General features: G+C 40.9%; 2 protein-coding genes and 1 long non-coding RNA gene across 4 annotated transcripts in view; 2 read left to right on the top strand and 1 right to left on the bottom strand.

The window, feature by feature from the left end:
* The first annotated feature begins 6,390 nt into the window (after window positions 1–6,390).
* rxylt1 (ribitol xylosyltransferase 1) lies at window positions 6,391–15,719 on the top strand. Of its 2 annotated transcripts, none has more exons than XM_034176986.1 (6): window positions 6,391–6,607; window positions 6,737–6,925; window positions 11,997–12,099; window positions 12,746–13,060; window positions 13,159–13,329; window positions 14,361–15,719. In XM_034176986.1, the coding sequence occupies exons 1-6, from the start codon at window positions 6,460–6,462 to the stop codon at window positions 14,761–14,763; spliced, it is 1,329 nt and encodes a 442-aa protein (XP_034032877.1). In that variant the 5' UTR covers window positions 6,391–6,459; the 3' UTR covers window positions 14,764–15,719. The 2 variants fall into 2 exon arrangements, with proteins under 2 accessions (XP_034032877.1, XP_034032878.1); XM_034176987.1 differs by having other exon boundaries at window positions 6,392–6,593; window positions 6,732–6,925; window positions 14,361–15,718.
* On the bottom strand, window positions 12,031–12,404 carry LOC117516095. The gene is made up of 3 exons (XR_004562302.1): window positions 12,368–12,404; window positions 12,294–12,298; window positions 12,031–12,153 (listed from the first exon to the last, which is right to left on the bottom strand). It is a non-coding gene; the product is annotated as an uncharacterized LOC117516095 (long non-coding RNA).
* A 208-nt stretch (window positions 15,720–15,927) lies between the features above and the next one.
* Window positions 15,928–19,456, top strand: part of LOC117516093 (SLIT-ROBO Rho GTPase-activating protein 1-like) — a 245,944-nt gene continuing 242,415 nt past the window's right edge. Inside the window, 1 exon segment of the mRNA XM_034176985.1 lies at window positions 15,928–16,509. Within this exon segment, the coding sequence (XP_034032876.1) occupies window positions 16,446–16,509 (64 nt within the window). The 5' untranslated portion in view covers window positions 15,928–16,445.

Raw genomic sequence — 19,456 nt, 5'->3', positions numbered from 1 at the left:
ATGCCACAAGCTTGGCACACCTATGTTTGGGTAGTTTTGAAGATTCCTCTTTGCAGCACCTCTCAAGCTACATCAGGTTGGATGGGGAGCGTCGGTGCACAGCCATTTTCAGACCTCTCCAGAGATGTTCAATTAGATTCAGGTTGGGGCTCTGGCTGGGCCACTCAAGGACATTCACAGAGTTGTCCTCAAGTCACTCCTTTGATATCTTGGCTGTGTGCTTTGAGTCACTGTTCCCCAGGTCCTTGACCTTTTTTCCACCCTGAATGTTATTTGGATGAATGTCGAGTCTGGAATGACACTAAAGCAGGGATGGGCAACGAGGGCCGAGACACTGCAGGTTTTCCTTGCAACCAATCACCTCACCAGGTGGGTTGCTGATGAGCTTCTCCCCTGCACATAAACACCTGGTCATCAATGAAATCACCTGCTGAGACACCTGAACATTAATGAAATCACCTGTGAAGGTGACTGGTAGCAAGGAAAACCTGCAATGTCTCGGCCCTTTATGGCACATGATTGCCCACCTCTGCACTAAAGGGTTAATTTTGGCAAAGGGCAAGGTTATTATAGTGGAAGGTCAAAATTTATATTTTCACTGAGGTGGGTTCAGGAATTGCCAAGCAAGGTCAAATTTGTGACTGGTCAATCACTGAGGCCAAACAGCAAAATTTCACATTTCCAAGCAGTAGCGGAGGAGAAAACTGTTTTGGCTGTTGATGAAGCAAGAATCCCTCACCAATACACACAATTTAAAAAAAAACTCAACTCCAATGTTTACAGCTTTTGTCACTCAACTGTCTCACAATTTCTGCAGAGGCTTTGGAAATTAAAAGAACTTATAGTAATTTCCATCATGTATGTTTTGAAATGATTATTCCCTGCAACAAACCAGGCAGGGGTGGTGGCCAAGTGGTTAACGTGCTTGGTTGCCACATTTCTCCATGTAATGTGGAGTTGCATCAGGAAGGGCATCCGGTGTAAAACCTGTGCCAATTCAACATGCAGATCCACCTTGGATTTGCTGTGGCGACCCTGAGTGCAAACAAGGGAGCAGCCAAAGGGACTTACTTTATACAGTGAGGAAAATAAGTATTTGAACACCCTGCGATTTTGCAAGTTCTCCCACTTAGAAATCATGGAGGGGTCTGAAATTTTCATCTTAGGTGCACGTCCACTGTGAGAGACACAATCTAAAAAAAAAATAAAATCCGGAAATCACAATGTATGATTCTTTTTTAATAATTTATTTGTATGTTACTGCTGCAAATAAGTATTTGAACACCTACCAACCAGCAAGAATTCTAGCTCATACAGACCTGTTAATTTTTCTTTAAGAAGCCGTCTTATTCTGCACTCTTTACCTGAATTAAATGCACCTGTTTGAACTTGTTACCTGTATAAAAGACACCTGTTCACACACTCAATCAATCACAGTCCAACCTGTCCACCATAGCCAAGACCAAAGAGCTGTATAAGCACACCAGGGACAAAACTGTAGACCTGCACAAAGCTGGGATGGACTACAGGACAACAGGCAAGCAGCTTGGTAGAAGACAACTGTTATGATTATTTATTAAAAAGTGGGTAAATGTATTTTGAGGGCTGAATACTGAATAGTTGGGATGAGGGCAACTGTAGAATACTATATACAGTAGTGTTCAGAATAATAGTAGTGCTATGTGACTAAAAAGATTAATCCAGGTTTTGAGTATATTTCTTATTGTTACATGGGAAACAAGGTACAAGTAGATTCAATAGATTCTCACAAATCCAACAAGACCAAGCATTCATGATATGCACTGTTAAGGCTATGAAAGTTGACGCTACAAACTCAAAACTCTTATGTTCAAACTGCTTTTTTAGCAATCCTGTGAATCACTAAACTAGTATTTAGTTGTATAACCACAGTTTTTCATGATTTCTTCACATCTGCGAGGCATTAATTTTGTTGGTTTGGAACCAAGATTTTGCTTGTTTACTGGTGTGCTTGGGGTCATTGTCTTGTTGAAACACCCATTTCAAGGGCATGTCCTCTTCAGCATAAGGCAACATGACCTCTTCAAGTATTTTGACATATCCAAACTGATCCATGATACCTGGTATGCGATATACAGGCCCAACACCATAGTAGGAGAAACATGCCCATATCATGATGCTTGCACCACCATGCTTCACTATCTTCACTGTGAACTGTGGCTTGAATTCAGAGTTTGGGGGTCGTCTCACAAACTGTCTGCGGCCCTTGGACCCAAAAAGAACAATTTTACTCATCAGTCCACAAAATATTCCTCCATTTCTCTTTAGGCCAGTTGATGTGTTCTTTGGCAAATTGTATCCTCTTCTGCATGTCTTTTATTTAACAGAAGGAGTTTGCGGGGGATTCTTGCAAATAAATTAGCTTCACACAGGCGTCTTCTAACTGTCACAGCACTTACAGGTAACTCCAGACTGTCTTTGATCATCCTGGAGCTGATCAATGGGTGAGGCTTTGCCATTCTGGTTATTCCTCTATCCATTTTGATGGTTGTTTTCCGTTTTCTTCCACGCATCTCTGTTTTTTTTTTTTGTTTGTTTGTTTTTTGTCTATTTTAAAGCATTGGAGATCATTGTAGATGAACAGCCTATAATTTTTTGCACCTGCGTATGTTTTCCCCTCTCCAATCAACTTTTTAATCAAACTACACTGTTCTTCTGAACAATGTCTTGAACATCCCAGTTTCCTCAAGCTTTCAAAGAGAAAAGCATGTTCAACAGGTGCTGGCTTCATCCTTAAATCGGGGACACTGATTCACACCTGTTTGTTCCAGAAAATTGACGAACGCACTGACTGAATGCCACACTACTATTATTGTGAACACCCCCTTTTCTACTTTTTTTTATTAATAGCCCAATTTCATAGCCTTAAGTGTATGCATATCATGAATGCTTGGTCTTGTTGGATTTGTGAGAATCTACTGAATCTACTGGTACCTTGTTTCCCATGTAACAATAAGAAATATACTCAAAACCTGGATTAATCTTTTTAGTCACATAGCACGCTATCATTCTGAACACTACTATATATATATATATATACACTCAACAAAAATATAAACGCAACACTTTTGGTTTTGCTCCCATTTTGTATGAGATGAACTCAAAGATCTAAAACTAGTTCCACATACACAATATCACCATTTCCCTCAAATATTGTTCATAAACCATTCTAAATCTGTGATAGTGAGCACTTCTCCTTTGCTGAGATAATCCATCCCACCTCACAGGTGTGCCATACCAAGATGCTGATTAGACACCATGATTAGTGCACAGGTGTGCCTTAGACTGCCCACAATAAAAGGCCACTCTGAAAGGTGCAATTTTGTTTTATTGGGGGGGATACCAGTCAGTATCCCGTGTGACCACCATTTGCCTCATGCAGTGCAACACATCTCCTTCGCATAGAGTTGATCAGGTTGTCAATTGTGGCCTGTGGAATGTTGGTCCACTCCTCTTCAATGGCTGTGCGAAGTTGCTGGATACTGGCAGGAACTGGTACACGCTGTCGTATACGTTGGTCCAGAGCATCCCAAACATGTTCAATGGGTGACATGTCCGGTGAGTATGCCGGCCATGCAAGAACTGGGACATTTTCAGCTTCCAAGAATTGTGTACAGATCCTTGCAACATGGGGCCGTGCATTATCCTGCTGCAACATGAGGTGATGTTCTTGGAGTATGGCACAACAGTGGGCCTCAGGATCTTGTCACGGTATCTCTGTGCATTCAAAATGCCATCAATAAAATGCACCTGTGTTCTTCGTCCATAACAGATGCCTGCCCATACCATAACCCCACCGCCACCATGGGCCACTCGATCCACAACATTGACATTAGAAAACCGCTCACCCACACGACGCCACACACGCTGTCTGCCATCTGCCCTGGACAGTGTGAACCGGGATTCATCCGTGAAGAGAACACCTCTCCAACGTGCCAAACTCCAGCGAATGTGAGCATTTGCCCACTCAAGTCGGTTACGACGATGAACTGGAGTCAGGTCGAGACCCCGATGAGGACGACAAGCATGCAGATGAGCTTCCCTGAGACGGTTTCTGACAGTTTGTGCAGAAATTCTTTGGTTATGCAAACCGATTGTTTCAGCAGCTGTCCGAGTAGCTGGTCTCAGATGATCTTGGAGGTGAACATGCTGGATGTGGAGGTCCTGGGCTGGTGTGGTTACACGTGGTCTGTGGTTGTGAGGCTGGTTGGATGTACTGCCAAATTCTCTGAAACGCCTTTGGAGACGGCTTATGGTAGAGAAATGAACATTCAATACACGAGCAACAGCTCTGGTTGACATTCCTGCTGTCAGCATGCCAATTGCACGCTCCCTCAAATCTTGCGATATCTGTGGCATTGTGCTGTGTGATAAAACTGCACCTTTCAGAGTGGCCTTTTATTGTGGGCAGTCTAAGGCACACCTGTGCACTAATCATGGTGTCTAATCAGCATCTTGATATGGCACACCTGTGAGGTGGGATGGATTATCTCAGCAAAGGAGAAGTGCTCACTATCACAGATTTAGACTGGTTTGTGAACAATATTTGAGGGAAATGGTGATATTGTGTATGTGGAAAAAGTTTTAGATCTTTGAGTTCATCTCATACAAAATGGGAGCAAAACCAAAAGTGTTGCGTTTATATTTTTGTTGAGTATATATATATATATATATATATATATATATATAGGGGGCATTTGGTTGTGGAATTGTCTGGGTAAAGTCAAATTTGCCAAACGTCAATCAATGGGAACAATCTCTCAAATGGCTGTCCATCTGATGGCCTACTCCTCTCAGGTCTTTCTGTGGAGTTCCACCCGAATGAAGGTAACCCCTAATTACTCTTAAATAAATGATTTTCTTGAAGGAACTTTATTTTCATCCCCATTTGGACCAAAAGTGGCACACACTTAGGTAGGTTCCAGAACATTTATTAATAATATTTCATCATGGCAGCACAAGAACAAGCCCTAAGCAGCAGATCCACAGAGACAGGAGTCTACCACAGCTGACATGACTCAAGTTGCAGGCTGCGCAAATATGCCTCAGAGCGAGTCCAGCACATAGTAGCAGAATGCAAGATGCAAGCTGGGACAGCATACACTGAGAGGTACAACTAAGTGTGGGGAATTATAAACAGGAACATCTGTGCCGTATATGGATTAGACATCCTGATGGGAGATGCCACCAAAGGTGGTTGAGAATGACAGGGTTAAAGTGCTGTGGGACTTAAATTCCAGACAGACCAGCAGCTGCTGGCCCACCAACCAGGCGTAGTGGTGGTTGACAAGGGAACGAAAACCACAGTTGTGATCGACGTGGCTATCCCAGTTGAAAGCAACATCAGAAAGAAGGAGCAGAATAAAATAGAGGAGTACCAAGGGCTGAAGGAGCAACTGGAGCAGATGTGGAAGGTAAAGTACAAAGTGGTCCCAGTGGTAATAGGAGCACTAGGAGCTGTCACCCCTGAATTGGAAGAGTGGCTCCAGCAGATTCCAGGCACAACATCAGACAGGTCTCTGTCCAGAAGAGTGCAGTCCGAGGAACAGCTAAGATACTGCTCTGACCCCCCTCGAACTCCCAGGCCTCTGGAAAAGTACCCGAGTTTGAGGAACACACATATCACCCTCCTGGGGGGGGGGGGGTATACAGTGTTGGGTAGGATTACTTTGAAATGTAATCCAAAAGTATTCAGATTACAAGTAATCCAAATGTATGTACATGCATACATGTAATCCACATGTATGTATCCACATTCTTTCAAAGTAATCCTATATATATATATATATATATATATATATATATAATCACCCCAGGATGAGTCACTGTGGGCTCATATCATGAAGAATACAAAAACATTTTTAATAATCATAATCCATCAGTAATTTCCTGATTAGTCCCATTGAGATTAGACCTCTTTTGCAAGGGAAATCTAGACAAGACGTGTAAAATGTAAAAAAACAAACAAAAAACAAAAACATAAAAAATAAATCTGCAGCGATTCCAAGATTTCCTTTGACTTCTATTCCATTGCAGGACCACAATGTAAACACAGTACTGTTTCCTGCAAATACTAACGTTATCGTTATCTGGAAGTGTAGCCTCTGTAGGCCGTCATGCCATAACAAAGACCGAGGTTGTGTGAAGCTGTATTGTAACCATAGACATCCAGACACTGGTTGTAACATGATCGTGATTATTAAACGCCACATTTCATTCCATCTGAAGTGGCAGAAAACATTCAACAGCTTGAAAAAAAAAAAAAAAATCGACACATTTTGTACAGGCGAATTTCTCGGCCAGCTGCAGGCAGGGGTCCTCGTGATATAAACAAGGGTCCTTTCATTTAAAAAAAAAAAAAAAAAAAAAAAAATCAGAGCTGCACAATGGTAACCTAAGAGGAGAAAAAGGAAAACAAAAATGAAAATACCCAAAAGAAAACTATTCCTCCTCGTCATTGTTGCGTATGTAGTGTTTTCACTCTACGCTGCATATAATGTTTTCTTCAGCAACAAAGTCATCTCGCGTGTTCACAGGGTGGTGAAGAAAGAGGCGCGTGCCCCTTCAGGTAATATTAAACCACTGTTATGTGACGTTTCTCTTAAGTCTTCATTATATAGCAGCTTACAAGGTATTTTCTAAACAGTAGGTTGCACAAATATGCTCTTATAAATGTGACTTGTGTGCTTCTTTCCAGGTGGTGTTAGAGATGGCGGTGTTGCTCCATTTCTAGGAGACGACGAGTGGAACCCCTGGGAGGATGAGCAGGTGGAGTACAACTCTGCTCTCACCAAAAAGAGAGAGGCTTTCAGACACTACCTGAACCGTATCGACAAGATGAAACCAAAACGATACCGAGTCCAAATCTGGGGGAAAGCTGCCATAGGTAATTCATGCACACAAGGGGCCTGATTTACTAAAGTTCTGTAAAACATCTGTAAACGCCATAACACGCGCAACTAATCTACTAACGGCACACACTGACGATTGTGTCTTTCAAATGAGCAAAATATCTTGCATTGTCCCTTTAACATGGTATTTGTGAATATGCATTTTGGGGTGTATCCACCCAAGTGCAAAATTGTGATAAGTATGTAAACATACAAACAGGTAAATTTAACACAAGCGATATGACATGTCAAGGTTAAAAGAAAATTTAGCAGGTTCTGATAGTCTGTATTTGCACATTTAAAGTCAAGGTGGTAACTGTTAAACTGCAGACATGAATAAATCTGATTCAGTAATTCCCTGTGAGCTGTTTGGGGTATGCATTTCTTTATTTTCATCCTGATATTCTTTCTATTGTTAAACATTAATTCATAGTGGCCATGCACAAGGGCTGAAAACATTCAGCACATCGGCACCGTGGACAGCACCCATGGAAAGAAACGGCTACAAATATAACATACAAAAAGGAATCTCACTTTATATCACATCCTCTCACGTTATGTGAACATGAGGAGAATATATTAACACCAGAGTCACTTTATGTGCGGTGAAAAAAAACACCTCAGTAATGGGAAAGTACATTTGAAGATCACTGCCTTAAACCAACAGTTTAATAATAATATTAATATTCAAGTTAAGTCTGGGAGCATGACACCATGGAACCACCTTTGGTCCTGGGTGGCAACCGCTCAGAGAAACAGCCATTATTATTAATGATGATTATAAATTTATTTATACATGCAGATGTCCTGGGTGGTTGCCCATTAATGTTAATTATAATATTTAATATATTTATTCAGGATATCCTAGTTTGCCACATTATCCAAGCGCAAGAGGTATACACTGAGTCTATTTTACAGCCCAACCGGTATGTCAGTTGGCCAGTAATATTGGTCGATGGGAGCCTTTCACAAACATATCAATCTCTGTGCTATTTTTGCCAATATAAAAACTTTTATTTTACAGAATAAACAATGCTGAAAAACACTGATTGTTGGTGCTAGTGTCATGTGTAGTTTGTCCAATAGATGGTGGTCTAACAGCATAGCTTGTAATGCTGCCAAGCATGGCTTGGATCCCCATCACTTATTGGTCACAGGATGGACATTTTATTTTACAGAGGCAAGTGGTCACTATGCCTCCAGCTAGGCAGGGCCAAAATAGACAAGACGTTTGAGTGATGTGGCATGGTGATTGCCAGTCTGAGTGATGTACATTGGTTGGTAATATTTATAATTTAATAAAGTTCATGTCTAAACCTTAAAACATCAAGCCTCAATTGCATTTCCTTGTCATAAGGGGTTGATAACAAAATGTTACGAATCATCACCATTTTTACATCGGTATTGTGATTTTTTTTATTTTTATTTTTTTTATTCCCCAGTATCAGAATCTGTATGATTCCAAGGTCTTCCTAGGTGGTTGCCACTCAGGCCACAGGGCAGTTCCGTAGTGTTGTACCTGTGGCAATGTGTAGCACCAGCACATGCTTCCATTCTGGACACAACTCCATTCCATTCCAGCTTATTAATTAATCAAAAACCCAGACAGAGCTTTAATTCATTTGAAAGCTTGACTCTTAGTCTTGTCCATCCAAATTGGAAGTCCCAAAAACCAGTTTTATTTGTTATTATCTATCGTCCACCTGGTCGTTACTGTGAGTTTCTCTGTGAATTTTCAGACCTTTTGTCTGACTTAGTGCTTAGCTCAGATAAGATAATTATAGTGGGTGATTTTAACATCCACACAGATGCTGAGAATGACAGCCTCAACACTGCATTTAATCTATTATTAGACTCTATTGGCTTTGCTCAAAAAGTAAATGAGTCCACCCACCACTTTAATCATATCTTAGATCTTGTTCTGACTTATGGTATGGAAATAGAAGACTTAACAGTATTCCCTGAAAACTCCCTTCTGTCTGATCATTTCTTAATAACATTTACATTTACTCTGATGGACTACCCAGCAGTGGGGAATAAGTTTCATTACACTAGAAGTCTTTCAGAAAGCGCTGTAACTAGGTTTAAGGATATGATTCCTTCTTTATGTTCTCTAATGCCATATACCAATACAGTGCAGAGTAGCTACCTAAACTCTGTAAGTGAGATAGAGTATCTCGTCAATAGTTTTACATCCTCATTGAAGACAACTTTGGATGCTGTAGCTCCTCTAAAAAAGAGAGCGTTAAATCAGAAGTGCCTGACTCCGTGGTATAACTCACAAACTCGTAGCTTAAAGCAGATAACCCGTAAGTTGGAGAGGAAATGGCGTCTCACTAATTTAGAAGATCTTCACTTAGCCTGGAAAAAGAGTCTGTTGCTCTATAAAAAAGCCCTCCGTAAAGCTAGGACATCTTTCTACTCATCACTAATTGAAGAAAATAAGAACAACCCCAGGTTTCTTTTCAGCACTGTAGCCAGGCTGACAGAGTCAGAGCTCTATTGAGCTGAGTATTCCATTAACTTTAACTAGTAATGACTTCATGACTTTCTTTGCTAACAAAATTTTAACTATTAGAGAAAAAATTACTCATAACCATCCCAAAGACGTATCGTTATCTTTGGCTGCTTTCAGTGATGCCTGTATTTGGTTAGACTCTTTCTCTCCGATTGTTCTGTCTGAGTTATTTTCATTAGTTACTTCATCCAAACCATCAACATGTTTATTAGACCCCATTCCTACCAGGCTGCTCAAGGAAGCCCTACCATTATTTAATGCTTCGATCTTAAATATGATCAATCTATCTTTGTTAGTTGGCTATGTACCACAGGCTTTTAAGGTGGCAGTAATTAAACCATTACTTAAAAGCCATCACTTGACCCAGCTATCTTAGCTAATTATAGGCCAATCTCCAACCTTCCTTTTCTCTCAAAAATTCTTGAAAGGGTAGTTGTAAAACAGCTAACTGATCATCTGCAGAGGAATGGTCTATTTGAAGAGTTTCAGTCAGGTTTTAGAATTCATCATAGTACAGAAACAGCATTAGTGAAGGTTACAAATGATCTTCTTATGGCCTCGGACAGTGGACTCATCTCTGTGCTTGTTCTGTTAGACCTCAGTGCTGCTTTTGATACTGTTGACCATAAAATTTTATTACAGAGATTAGAGCATGCCATAGGTATTAAAGGCACTGCGCTGCGGTGGTTTGAATCATATTTGTCTAATAGATTACAATTTGTTCATGTAAATGGGGAATCTTCTTCACAGACTAAAGTTAATTATGGAGTTCCACAAGGTTCTGTGCTAGGACCAATTTTATTCACTTTATACATGCTTCCCTTAGGCAGTATTATTAGACGGTATTGCTTAAATTTTCATTGTTACGCAGATGATACCCAGCTTTATCTATCCATGAAGCCAGAGGACACACACCAATTAGCTAAACTGCAGGATTGTCTTACAGACATAAAGACATGGATGACCTCTAATTTCCTGCTTTTAAACTCAGATAAAACTGAAGTTATTGTACTTGGCCCCACAAATCTTAGAAACATGGTGTCTAACCAGATCCTTACTGTGGATGGCATTACCCTGACCTCTAGTAATACTGTGAGAAATCTTGGAGTCATTTTTGATCAGGATATGTCATCCAAAGCGCATATTAAACAAATATGTAGGACTGCTTTTTTGCATTTACGCAATATCTCTAAAATCAGAAAGGTCTTGTCTCAGAGTGATGCTGAAAAACTAATTCATGCATTTATTTCCTCTAGGCTGGACTATTGTAATTCATTATTATCAGGTTGTCCTAAAAGTTCCCTAAAAAGCCTTCAGTTAATTCAAAATGCTGCAGCTAGAGTACTGACGGGGACTAGAAGGAGAGAGCATATCTCACCCATATTGGCCTCTCTTCATTGGCTTCCTGTTAATTCTAGAATAGAATTTAAAATTCTTCTTCTTACTTATAAGGTTTTGAATAATCAGGTCCCATCTTATCTTAGGGACCTCGTAGTACCATATCACCCCAATAGAGCGCTTCGCTCTCAGACTGCAGGCTTACTTGTAGTTCCTAGGGTTTGTAAGAGTAGAATGGGAGGCAGAGCCTTCAGCTTTCAGGCTCCTCTCCTGTGGAACCAGCTCCCAATTCAGATCAGGGAGACAGACACCCTCTCTACTTTTAAGATTAGGCTTAAAACTTTCCTTTTTGCTAAAGCTTATAGTTAGGGCTGGATCAGGTGACCCTGAACCATCCCTTAGTTATGCTGCTATAGACGTAGACTGCTGGGGGGTTCCCATGATGCACTGTTTCTTTCTCTTTTTGCTCTGTATGCACCACTCTGCATTTAATCATTAGTGATCGATCTCTGCTCCCCTCCACAGCATGTCTTTTTCCTGGTTCTCTCCCTCAGCCCCAACCAGTCCCAGCAGAAGACTGCCCCTCCCTGAGCCTGGTTCTGCTGGAGGTTTCTTCCTGTTAAAAGGGAGTTTTTCCTTCCCACTGTAGCCAAGTGCTTGCTCACAGGGGGTCGTTTTGACCGTTGGGGTTTTACATAATTATTGTATGGCCTTGCCTTACAATATAAAGCGCCTTGGGGCAACTGTTTGTTGTGATTTGGCGCTATATAAAAAAATTGATTGATTGATTGATTGACACAACTTGTATTGCCAAATTATACTTCTAGTTCTTTATGCATTCAGCTCTTAAAACATGCCAAATTCAATTTAAAATAAAAAAAAATCTGCAAACAGCTTCACTAATGCACATACAGAAAATTATAAAATGGTAATATGCAGGATAATATGCTGTAATAATTCTAAATTCTGAATATTTTTAATATTGGCATGTTTTTCTGTAAGATGGCATCATCTGCACCCTCATCTTTGTTTAGTCATTATAGTGGAGCAGTATTTTAGGGAAGTACGTTTCCATCAAAATGATGCCAAAACAAGTACCGTAAGACCTTACCTGTGTCTCCCAGCAATGACTAGTGGAAACAAATAAATGGATGATGGGGTAAACATGCCTCTGTGTCAAAGAGCAATTAATATACACTTTCTTATTTCAGGGATTTACCTTTGGGAACATATTTTAGAGGGACCCCTCAACCCAACTGATAAAGTAGCACAATGGAGAGAGGGTGAGCTGCAGTCAGGAAAGATTGATTTCAGGTAACACATCACACATGAAATTTTTCTTCAAATTTGCAATGTTTTGATTGTTGCCTCTAGGATGTGCATCTTATGACAATAACTGCATAACGCAAAATAGTAACAAGTGCGTCTGCACTAACCCATGGTGACACTTTTCTGTAGAAGGTTTTTACAAAGTACAGTTCAGTGATTTTGATCTTTAATCTTTTGACTATGCCTAACACATACCAGGCTTGGTGACAATCAAGCAATTAAGAAAGAAGGTAATTGCACTCACAATTTTGACTTGACTAACTTTGACCTTTGACCCCAAAATCAATAGGTTTCTAGGGTCACCATGCCTAACCCAGATGCCAATTTTGGTGACAAACATGGAATTAGGAAAGAAGTTATTGCACTCAAGATTTTTAGAACATGCACCAGTGACCGTGACCTTTGAACATTTGACCCCAAAGCCATTAGGCTTATTGAGGTTGCTGTGCGTAATGCATATACCAAGTTTGGTGATAATCAAGCTTGTATAACTGAAGTAATCTCGTTCACAAGGGAGATGTTGCATGACTGATTAACTGACTGATTCCCTGCGCAGTGTCCTCGAGCTCACTGGCTACACTGGTGGAAAAATACTATTTCAGTAACCTACTTTCTGTGCCTTTTGCTTTAGTTTTTACACAGGTCCTGCAGTGGTTCAGGGTCATGTCCCTTTTGATATGAACAGCCTGGTTCTTGTTCTGAATGGACGTGAGCAGCAGAAGGTCTCTTACTCAACAAGGTGGTTGGAGCATGTTCATGCTCTGGTGCAGGCCCATACTGTGTCTCACGTAGCTGTGGTCCTGCTGGGTAATGAGCACTGCAATAATGACTGGATCAGTCCTTACCTAAAGAGAAACGGTGGCTTTGTGGATCTGTTGTTTCTTGTTTACGACAGCCCGTGGGTCAATGATAAGGATATCTTCCAGTGGCCACTTGGTGTTGCCACGTATGTAATCTTGTGTGGATGTGAGTCAGACATACTCTTCTATAATAGTTGTGTGGGATGTTTCTCACACTTTGGTCTTTTTTGTGTTTCGTCCACAGATACAGACAATTTCCCATGATCAGGCCGAATACCCAGCTGATCACCAACAACAGACAATACCTCTGCAACTTCATTGGAACCATTTACAAAAACTCCTCCAGAGAAACACTCATGCATGTGCTGAAACACTCTGGCCTGGACAAAGACTGCATCATTACTGCCAGAGACAAGTATGTGTGTTTAAAACAATAATTTACACTTTTGAAAATAAAATTGTAGTTATTAATAGTAATTAAGGTTTACAGACTAGACATCAAGAATTTATTTGTCATTTTATGGTCCTTCTTTGTGATTGTTTTGTGATCTGATTCACTCTGTTTATACAGCGCCTCCACCAAATTATGCGAGTCATCGCAACGTACAATATGTCAGGTCTAGATCTTACCTTCCCCCGATCAAGCACATTTGTGACATAAGAAAACTTTTTCTTTTGTTTGAAAATGACAGAAAATAGTACATCCACAATTTCTCATAATCCAAAGATATATCTTCTAATTATTTTGATCAGATAACAATCCAAGATCCAAAAACACTGGCTTTGTTTCCGAACCCGTTTATTGTTAATTTAAAGCTGTTTAAAGCCCATTCAAAACCAACTGATATCTTGAAAGTGTAGAACAGTTTAAATCCAGTTATGATCAGGTTATCTTTCACTTAAATTGTGTAAAAGCAGTTCAGTACACCAGAAAAGCAGATCTTTTCAAATATCTGTCACCTAGAAAATGTAATAATTGGGACTCGCGTCTGGATGCGTGACATACTGTAAGTAACTGTTATAATTTCTCTGTTGCTCCATGATGGAGGTTTAGGGTTTCCCCTCTCTTTCTGAGGAAAGAGGCTATAAAATATTAAGACTGTCAAATTTAGATATTTTATTTTCTGCTTTTATCCATTAAATCCCTTCTCTCACTGGTCTCCTTCTAGCATGGTCACACAGCGTCTGAGAACTACCTACATGACACAGATTTGTCATACAGTGCCATACTGTTTGTATTTCTTAATGATTGACGGAAATAAAGTGGAAGATGTATTCAGTGTCTTGGAAATGATCATGTATCCATCCGCTGACTTGTCTGTAAGATTGTTAGCTGTCATACATAACTAGAACTCCCAGTTGTTTTCAATGTCACATGACTGCTGAAAGGAACATGCAATGTAATGATGCATGCTCACTGTGCTTTTGGCTTTTCCTGTGCATCAGCTGGCTTCCTCAGGAGAGCGCGGATAGTCTGAGACGCTATCAGATGGCTCTGTCCCAGAGCGAGCTCACACTCTGTCCTGTCGGGGTTAACGCAGAGTGCTACCGCATCTACGAGGCCTGCTCTTACGGCTCAGTACCCGTGGTGGAAGATGTCCAGACCCCTGGGGCCTGTGCAGCCGGAGCCAACGCCCCGCTGCGACTGCTCAAAGCTGCAGGAGCACCCTTCATCTTCCTCAGTGACTGGAAGGAGCTGCCAGCCGTGCTGGAGAGGGAGCGAGGGGTGAGCCAGGAGCAGAGGGTGGACAGGAGGAGGAGGCTGTTGGAATGGTACGCCAGCTTCCGTCAGCAGATGAAGGAGAGATTCACCGAGGTCATCGAGGAGACCTTCTTCAAAAGTGGCTGATGATGGTGCAGAATTCTAACCTTTAAAAATAACAGGGTTAATGCTGCTTTAATTTATTTTCGTGGCCATTGGAGTAACTCGAACTGTGATCGACTACTGGTGTACTGTTGATGTTCAGTGATCTTGTTAAGGTTATTAGAAATTATATATGTCGTAGATTTTCAAAGCTTTCAAAATTCTAAAACATACACATTGCATAAATGCCCGAAGACATTACAACACAACAGATGTCTAAATGTTTACATTGGTGGAATGATCTTGCCTTTAGAGGACACGAACAGTTCTTATGTTAACTTATGTTTTGTACCTCTGTTTGTACTTATTATTGTGATATTAACTAAACCACTAGGATTATGAATTTGCAGTCAAGCAAGTTATTATTAGGTCTTGATTATTATTGTTGCATAATACTATTTTGTGTTGTGAACAGCTTGAAGTAGGTGTTTTGGTGCAATATGTCACTATTACGACCAAGACAAAAAAAAAATGTATTCCAACTTTTTTTGTTAGTGCAATAAAATGAAATGGTGGATTGGGGTGAAGAGTGGGTTGGTTTTTGGTTCCTCCCCCCCACAGACGGCGCTGTGGATTTATAGCTAGATAAGTGGTTTATTGTCACAGTTGAACAAGCAGTAGTGGCACTGGAAATCAGACAGACAAGCTTATTCAAACTACAGGTACCTTAAGACACACCTGCCCCTAATTTTTGCCATGCATGGTGGTGATATTTCCTGCAACAATCCCAGCCACGTTCACCTGCTGCTCCCTGCAAAAATCGTAGACGTGTCCAGCAGGTGGCAGTGTAACATTACTGCCTACAAAAATACCAGACATATCCAGCAGGTGGCAGACAGGTACATGGTAAATTCAAACTTTGTACTGATCTGGTGCGTCAGTTAATCTAAACAACCCCAAATCAAGTTCTTGTATAAATATGGAATGTAGCATGTATTGGTTTTTGAGTTACCGTGTTTTGTTTTTTTTTTTTTTTTTTTTTTAAAGGAGTGGATATACTTGTTCTGTCTTTTCAACAGCGGAGTGAACATTTTTAATTAAAATAAATCTTAAAAGAAATCTTGTCTTTTTTTTTTTTTTTTTAAGAATTTTGTCAGCAGGTTTTGTGTGTGTGTGTGTGTGTGCGCGCGCGCTCCCTCCCGCTCGCGCCTCCTCGTCCTGTCTACCTCAGTGCCCCTGAGCCTGCCGGGAGCTCTTTTGGGAGGTGGGGGAAGGAACCGTCGAGAAGGAGAGCGGGGCGAAGTATGTGCGCGGGTCCTAAGCGGGCACAGGCACGATTCAAGTCCAGTTTGTCGGCACTACTTTACAGCACGGTCCGAGCGGCGGAGGACTCCCTGAAACTTGTCCGGACTTGTGTCGTTGTCGGCGGCTGACTGATCCTCCGTGTGTCCGCTGGTTGGGGGACAGAGTCTGCTTTCGGCCCTTCTGTAACATCTCCGCAGACAGAAGAACAGTTAAGGACTAACCGTTTTCTGCTCACAAACTAAGATTCGTTCACACGTTGCTTCTTCTTTTTCCCCTCGGTTTATTAATTTGGTCGTCCCGCGTGAGATGCGGTTGTCGCCGTCGGATCCCGCTTGTTGATAGTTTTACGGCGGCTGTAAGATTAGCCACAGCTTTTTTTTTTTTTAACTTTCCAAAAAACTCCACTCACAAGCAGCGAGAAAATGTCCACGCAGAGGTTCAAAAAGGATAAAGAAATCATCGCCGAATACGAGAGTCAAGTTAAAGGTAAGAACTGAAAAGGTTTTTAGTTCTGATTCAAGCGGATGAATTTGTCCCGAACTGCGCCTCATGTAGTCGGGAAAAAGTTGTAAAATACTGTCCCAGTTACATTATTCAACAAGTTTAGTCAAAGTCATGTGTTGTACGTGTGCATCCTAAAATCATTACAGGGACAATCGAGTTAAGTGGGGGGTTAACTTGGTTTTGTTTAGTAGTTCATTCATTGCCATTCAGTTTTTTGTGTTGTAAATAACATGAAGCCACCAATTAAAGCACTAACAAGTTGTGATTTTTATCGTATTGATGATTTAAAGGGAGAATCCTTGACACAAAACACATTTTGAACCTGCTTTGAACTCAGAAATTGAAGGAACAATTAACAATTAATAAACAGCAAAAATGAGTTTACAATCTTTAAACCATGTCAGCTGTTATGCTGCAACATGGGTCTCGATCTTCCACCTTAGGGTTACTTTTCCGACTCGTTCAGTTCTGGATCAGTATGTTTGGACTGCTACAACGTAAAAGGCTGTTTTTCCAGCACTTTGAGTTGTGCATGAACACTAGATCTAATACACGTCCAGATTTTTACCGTGTAAATACGGTTCTTCTGGAGCTTACAATTTATGCATGAACAGTGGATCCACTCCTTATTGGTCTGAATCTGCACCACACAAGTTTTTCATTGCGCATAAACAGTGGGTCCAATACATGTCCAGACCACTGTCACATGAAGGCTGTTCTTCCTGGACTTTCAGTTCTCCCTACCACATATAGGTTATTATGTACCATCAGGTGTTAAACTCCAACTCTTTGTCTGCGTTGTGACTAGTGACACCTAGATAGTGGATCAAGTTGCGGATTGCCTCTTGGGGTGAAATGTGGTGGGGACTTTGTGTGCCTCATGACTGCTACAGTAGCCATGAAGGTCCAATAGGAACCCTGAACACAAGATGGCTGTCAGGGCTCTGGTGAAATAAGAAGTCCTCAATGCCGGATCAGGCGGAGGAGATAATGGCTTCTAACCCAGTGACTGAAGGTGGATGAAGGCTGCAGCGTGTCCTCAGATTTCCCAGCCACTGGATCAGGCTCGGGATCTGTCAACGGCTGTGTCAGTGTGCAACTACATTGCTGCATTAAACAAACCCAAGCACAGGCTTCTGTAGATCAGCACCTGGGTGTGGATAGATGGATCAGGAGACAAGTTTCCTTGTCACTGAGGGATTGCAATGATTTACGTACCGCTATGGGGCGTACTACAACCCCAATTCCAGTGAAGTTGGGACGTTGTGTAAAATGTAAATAAAAACAGAATACAATGATTTGCAAATCCTCTTCAACCTATATTCAATTGAATACACCACAAAGACAAAATATTTAATGTTCAAACTGATAAACTTTTTTTTTTTGTGTGCAAATATTTGCTCATTTTGAAATGGATGCGTGCAACAAGTTTCAAAAAAGCTGGGACAGTGGTATGTTTACCACTGTGTTACATCACCTTTCCTTCTAACAACACTCAATAATAGAGCTGAAACAACTAATGGAGTTAATCGATTAAAATCGATTATTAAAATAGTTGTCAACTAATTTAGTCATCGATTAGTTGCTAAATAACTTTGTTTTACCGCAAATGTTTAATTTCTTCCATATAATCAACCGAGCTTTGCTTTGAATCTTGAACCAATGAAGGAGTGCTTCGAGCTGCTGCTTCGTTTGTTTCATTTGTTTTATTTCGCGTTATCTTAATTTTTCCCCACTAAAACCCTAAAGAGCATATGTCTGTGAGGAATATTTACCTTTTTTATGTTAAACTGACCTGTTATGGTCTTCTGAAACGGTTGATAGATGTATTTTATGCTAATGCCGATGCTAACGCGTTAGCATGTCTATGTTGTTTTCTGTGTTAAAGTTAGCATTAAGCTACCGGCATTTCAGCATGTTTGTGAATTTGTTTTCTGTATAATAATTAATGGCTCAGCATTTGTTGTTGTAAACGAGTCAAATGTATTACAAATTATAATATTTTTTAAATGTATTTTTATGTATATATTAATAATAATAGTAACAATAATAGTAATAATAACTAATAATGCTACAATACAATTTTAGAGAAAGAGACATGAGTCACGTGTCATTGTGAAATGACCACAGAGTTTACAAGTTATGCAGAGAATGTTGCACATACGAGGTCTGTTAGAAAAGTATCCGACCTTTTTATTTTTTTCAAAAACCATATGTATTTGAATCACGTGTGATTGCATCAGCCAAGCTTGAACCTTCCTGTGCATGCGTGAGTTTTTTCACGCCTGTCGGTTGCGTCATTCGCCTGTGAGCAGGCTTTGTGTGAGCAGTGGTCCACCCCCCTTGTCGGATTTTTATTGCGAATAAATGTCTGAACGATTTGGAGCTTTGATGCATCTATTTTTTCCAGAAACTGTGAGAGACCTCCAGGTGGACACCATTCAGAAAATTCTGTTGGCTTTCAGGGACGATTTTATGGGGATTACACAGATTAAGGAGTGCTCCAGCCGGTTTAAAGACCGCCCACAGCTGCTGAGAGCGCCGATCGACAGGCTGAATCAACCAGATCATTTCCAACGTGAAGGCTTTGTTGACCCGGGACGTCGTCTGACTTACACAAAAATGGCAGGAGACGTGGACATCAGTACTTTTTCGGCACATTCCACTGTTACAGGAGTTTTTTTCATGGAAAGAAAAGCGGACGGATGCTCCACCGTGCTGTTCATGGCGCGGGACAAAACCACCTCCGTGTTGGTCTCACAGGACAGCTTTCAGACGGCTGTCGGTGGGTTTTCAGTCATGTGACTGAGAAATTGTGGATGAGCTGGACATGCCAGAACATGTCCTGTGAGGATTAATCACGGCGTTGCTTTGCGCCATGCGGCATCGCTACGACGCACGGAATTCCTCTGCTCCTCTTTCCATGACA

Source organism: Thalassophryne amazonica, chromosome 8, assembly GCF_902500255.1.
Source record: "Thalassophryne amazonica chromosome 8, fThaAma1.1, whole genome shotgun sequence".
Taxonomy (NCBI): domain Eukaryota; kingdom Metazoa; phylum Chordata; class Actinopteri; order Batrachoidiformes; family Batrachoididae; genus Thalassophryne; species Thalassophryne amazonica.
This window is presented reverse-complemented; position numbering and strand designations above follow the sequence as displayed.

What these genes read in the sequence shown, in the direction of transcription:
- rxylt1 (XM_034176986.1), top strand. Translation starts at nt 6,460, where the DNA reads ATGAAAATACCCAAAAGAAAACTATTCCTCCTCGTCATTGTTGCGTAT. An exon ending in AGAGGCGCGTGCCCCTTCAG is followed by an intron (nt 6,608 to 6,736) that starts GTAATATTAAAC and finishes GCTTCTTTCCAG; the next exon opens with GTGGTGTTAGAGATGGCGGT. An exon ending in CTGGGGGAAAGCTGCCATAG is followed by an intron (nt 6,926 to 11,996) that starts GTAATTCATGCA and finishes TTCTTATTTCAG; the next exon opens with GGATTTACCTTTGGGAACAT.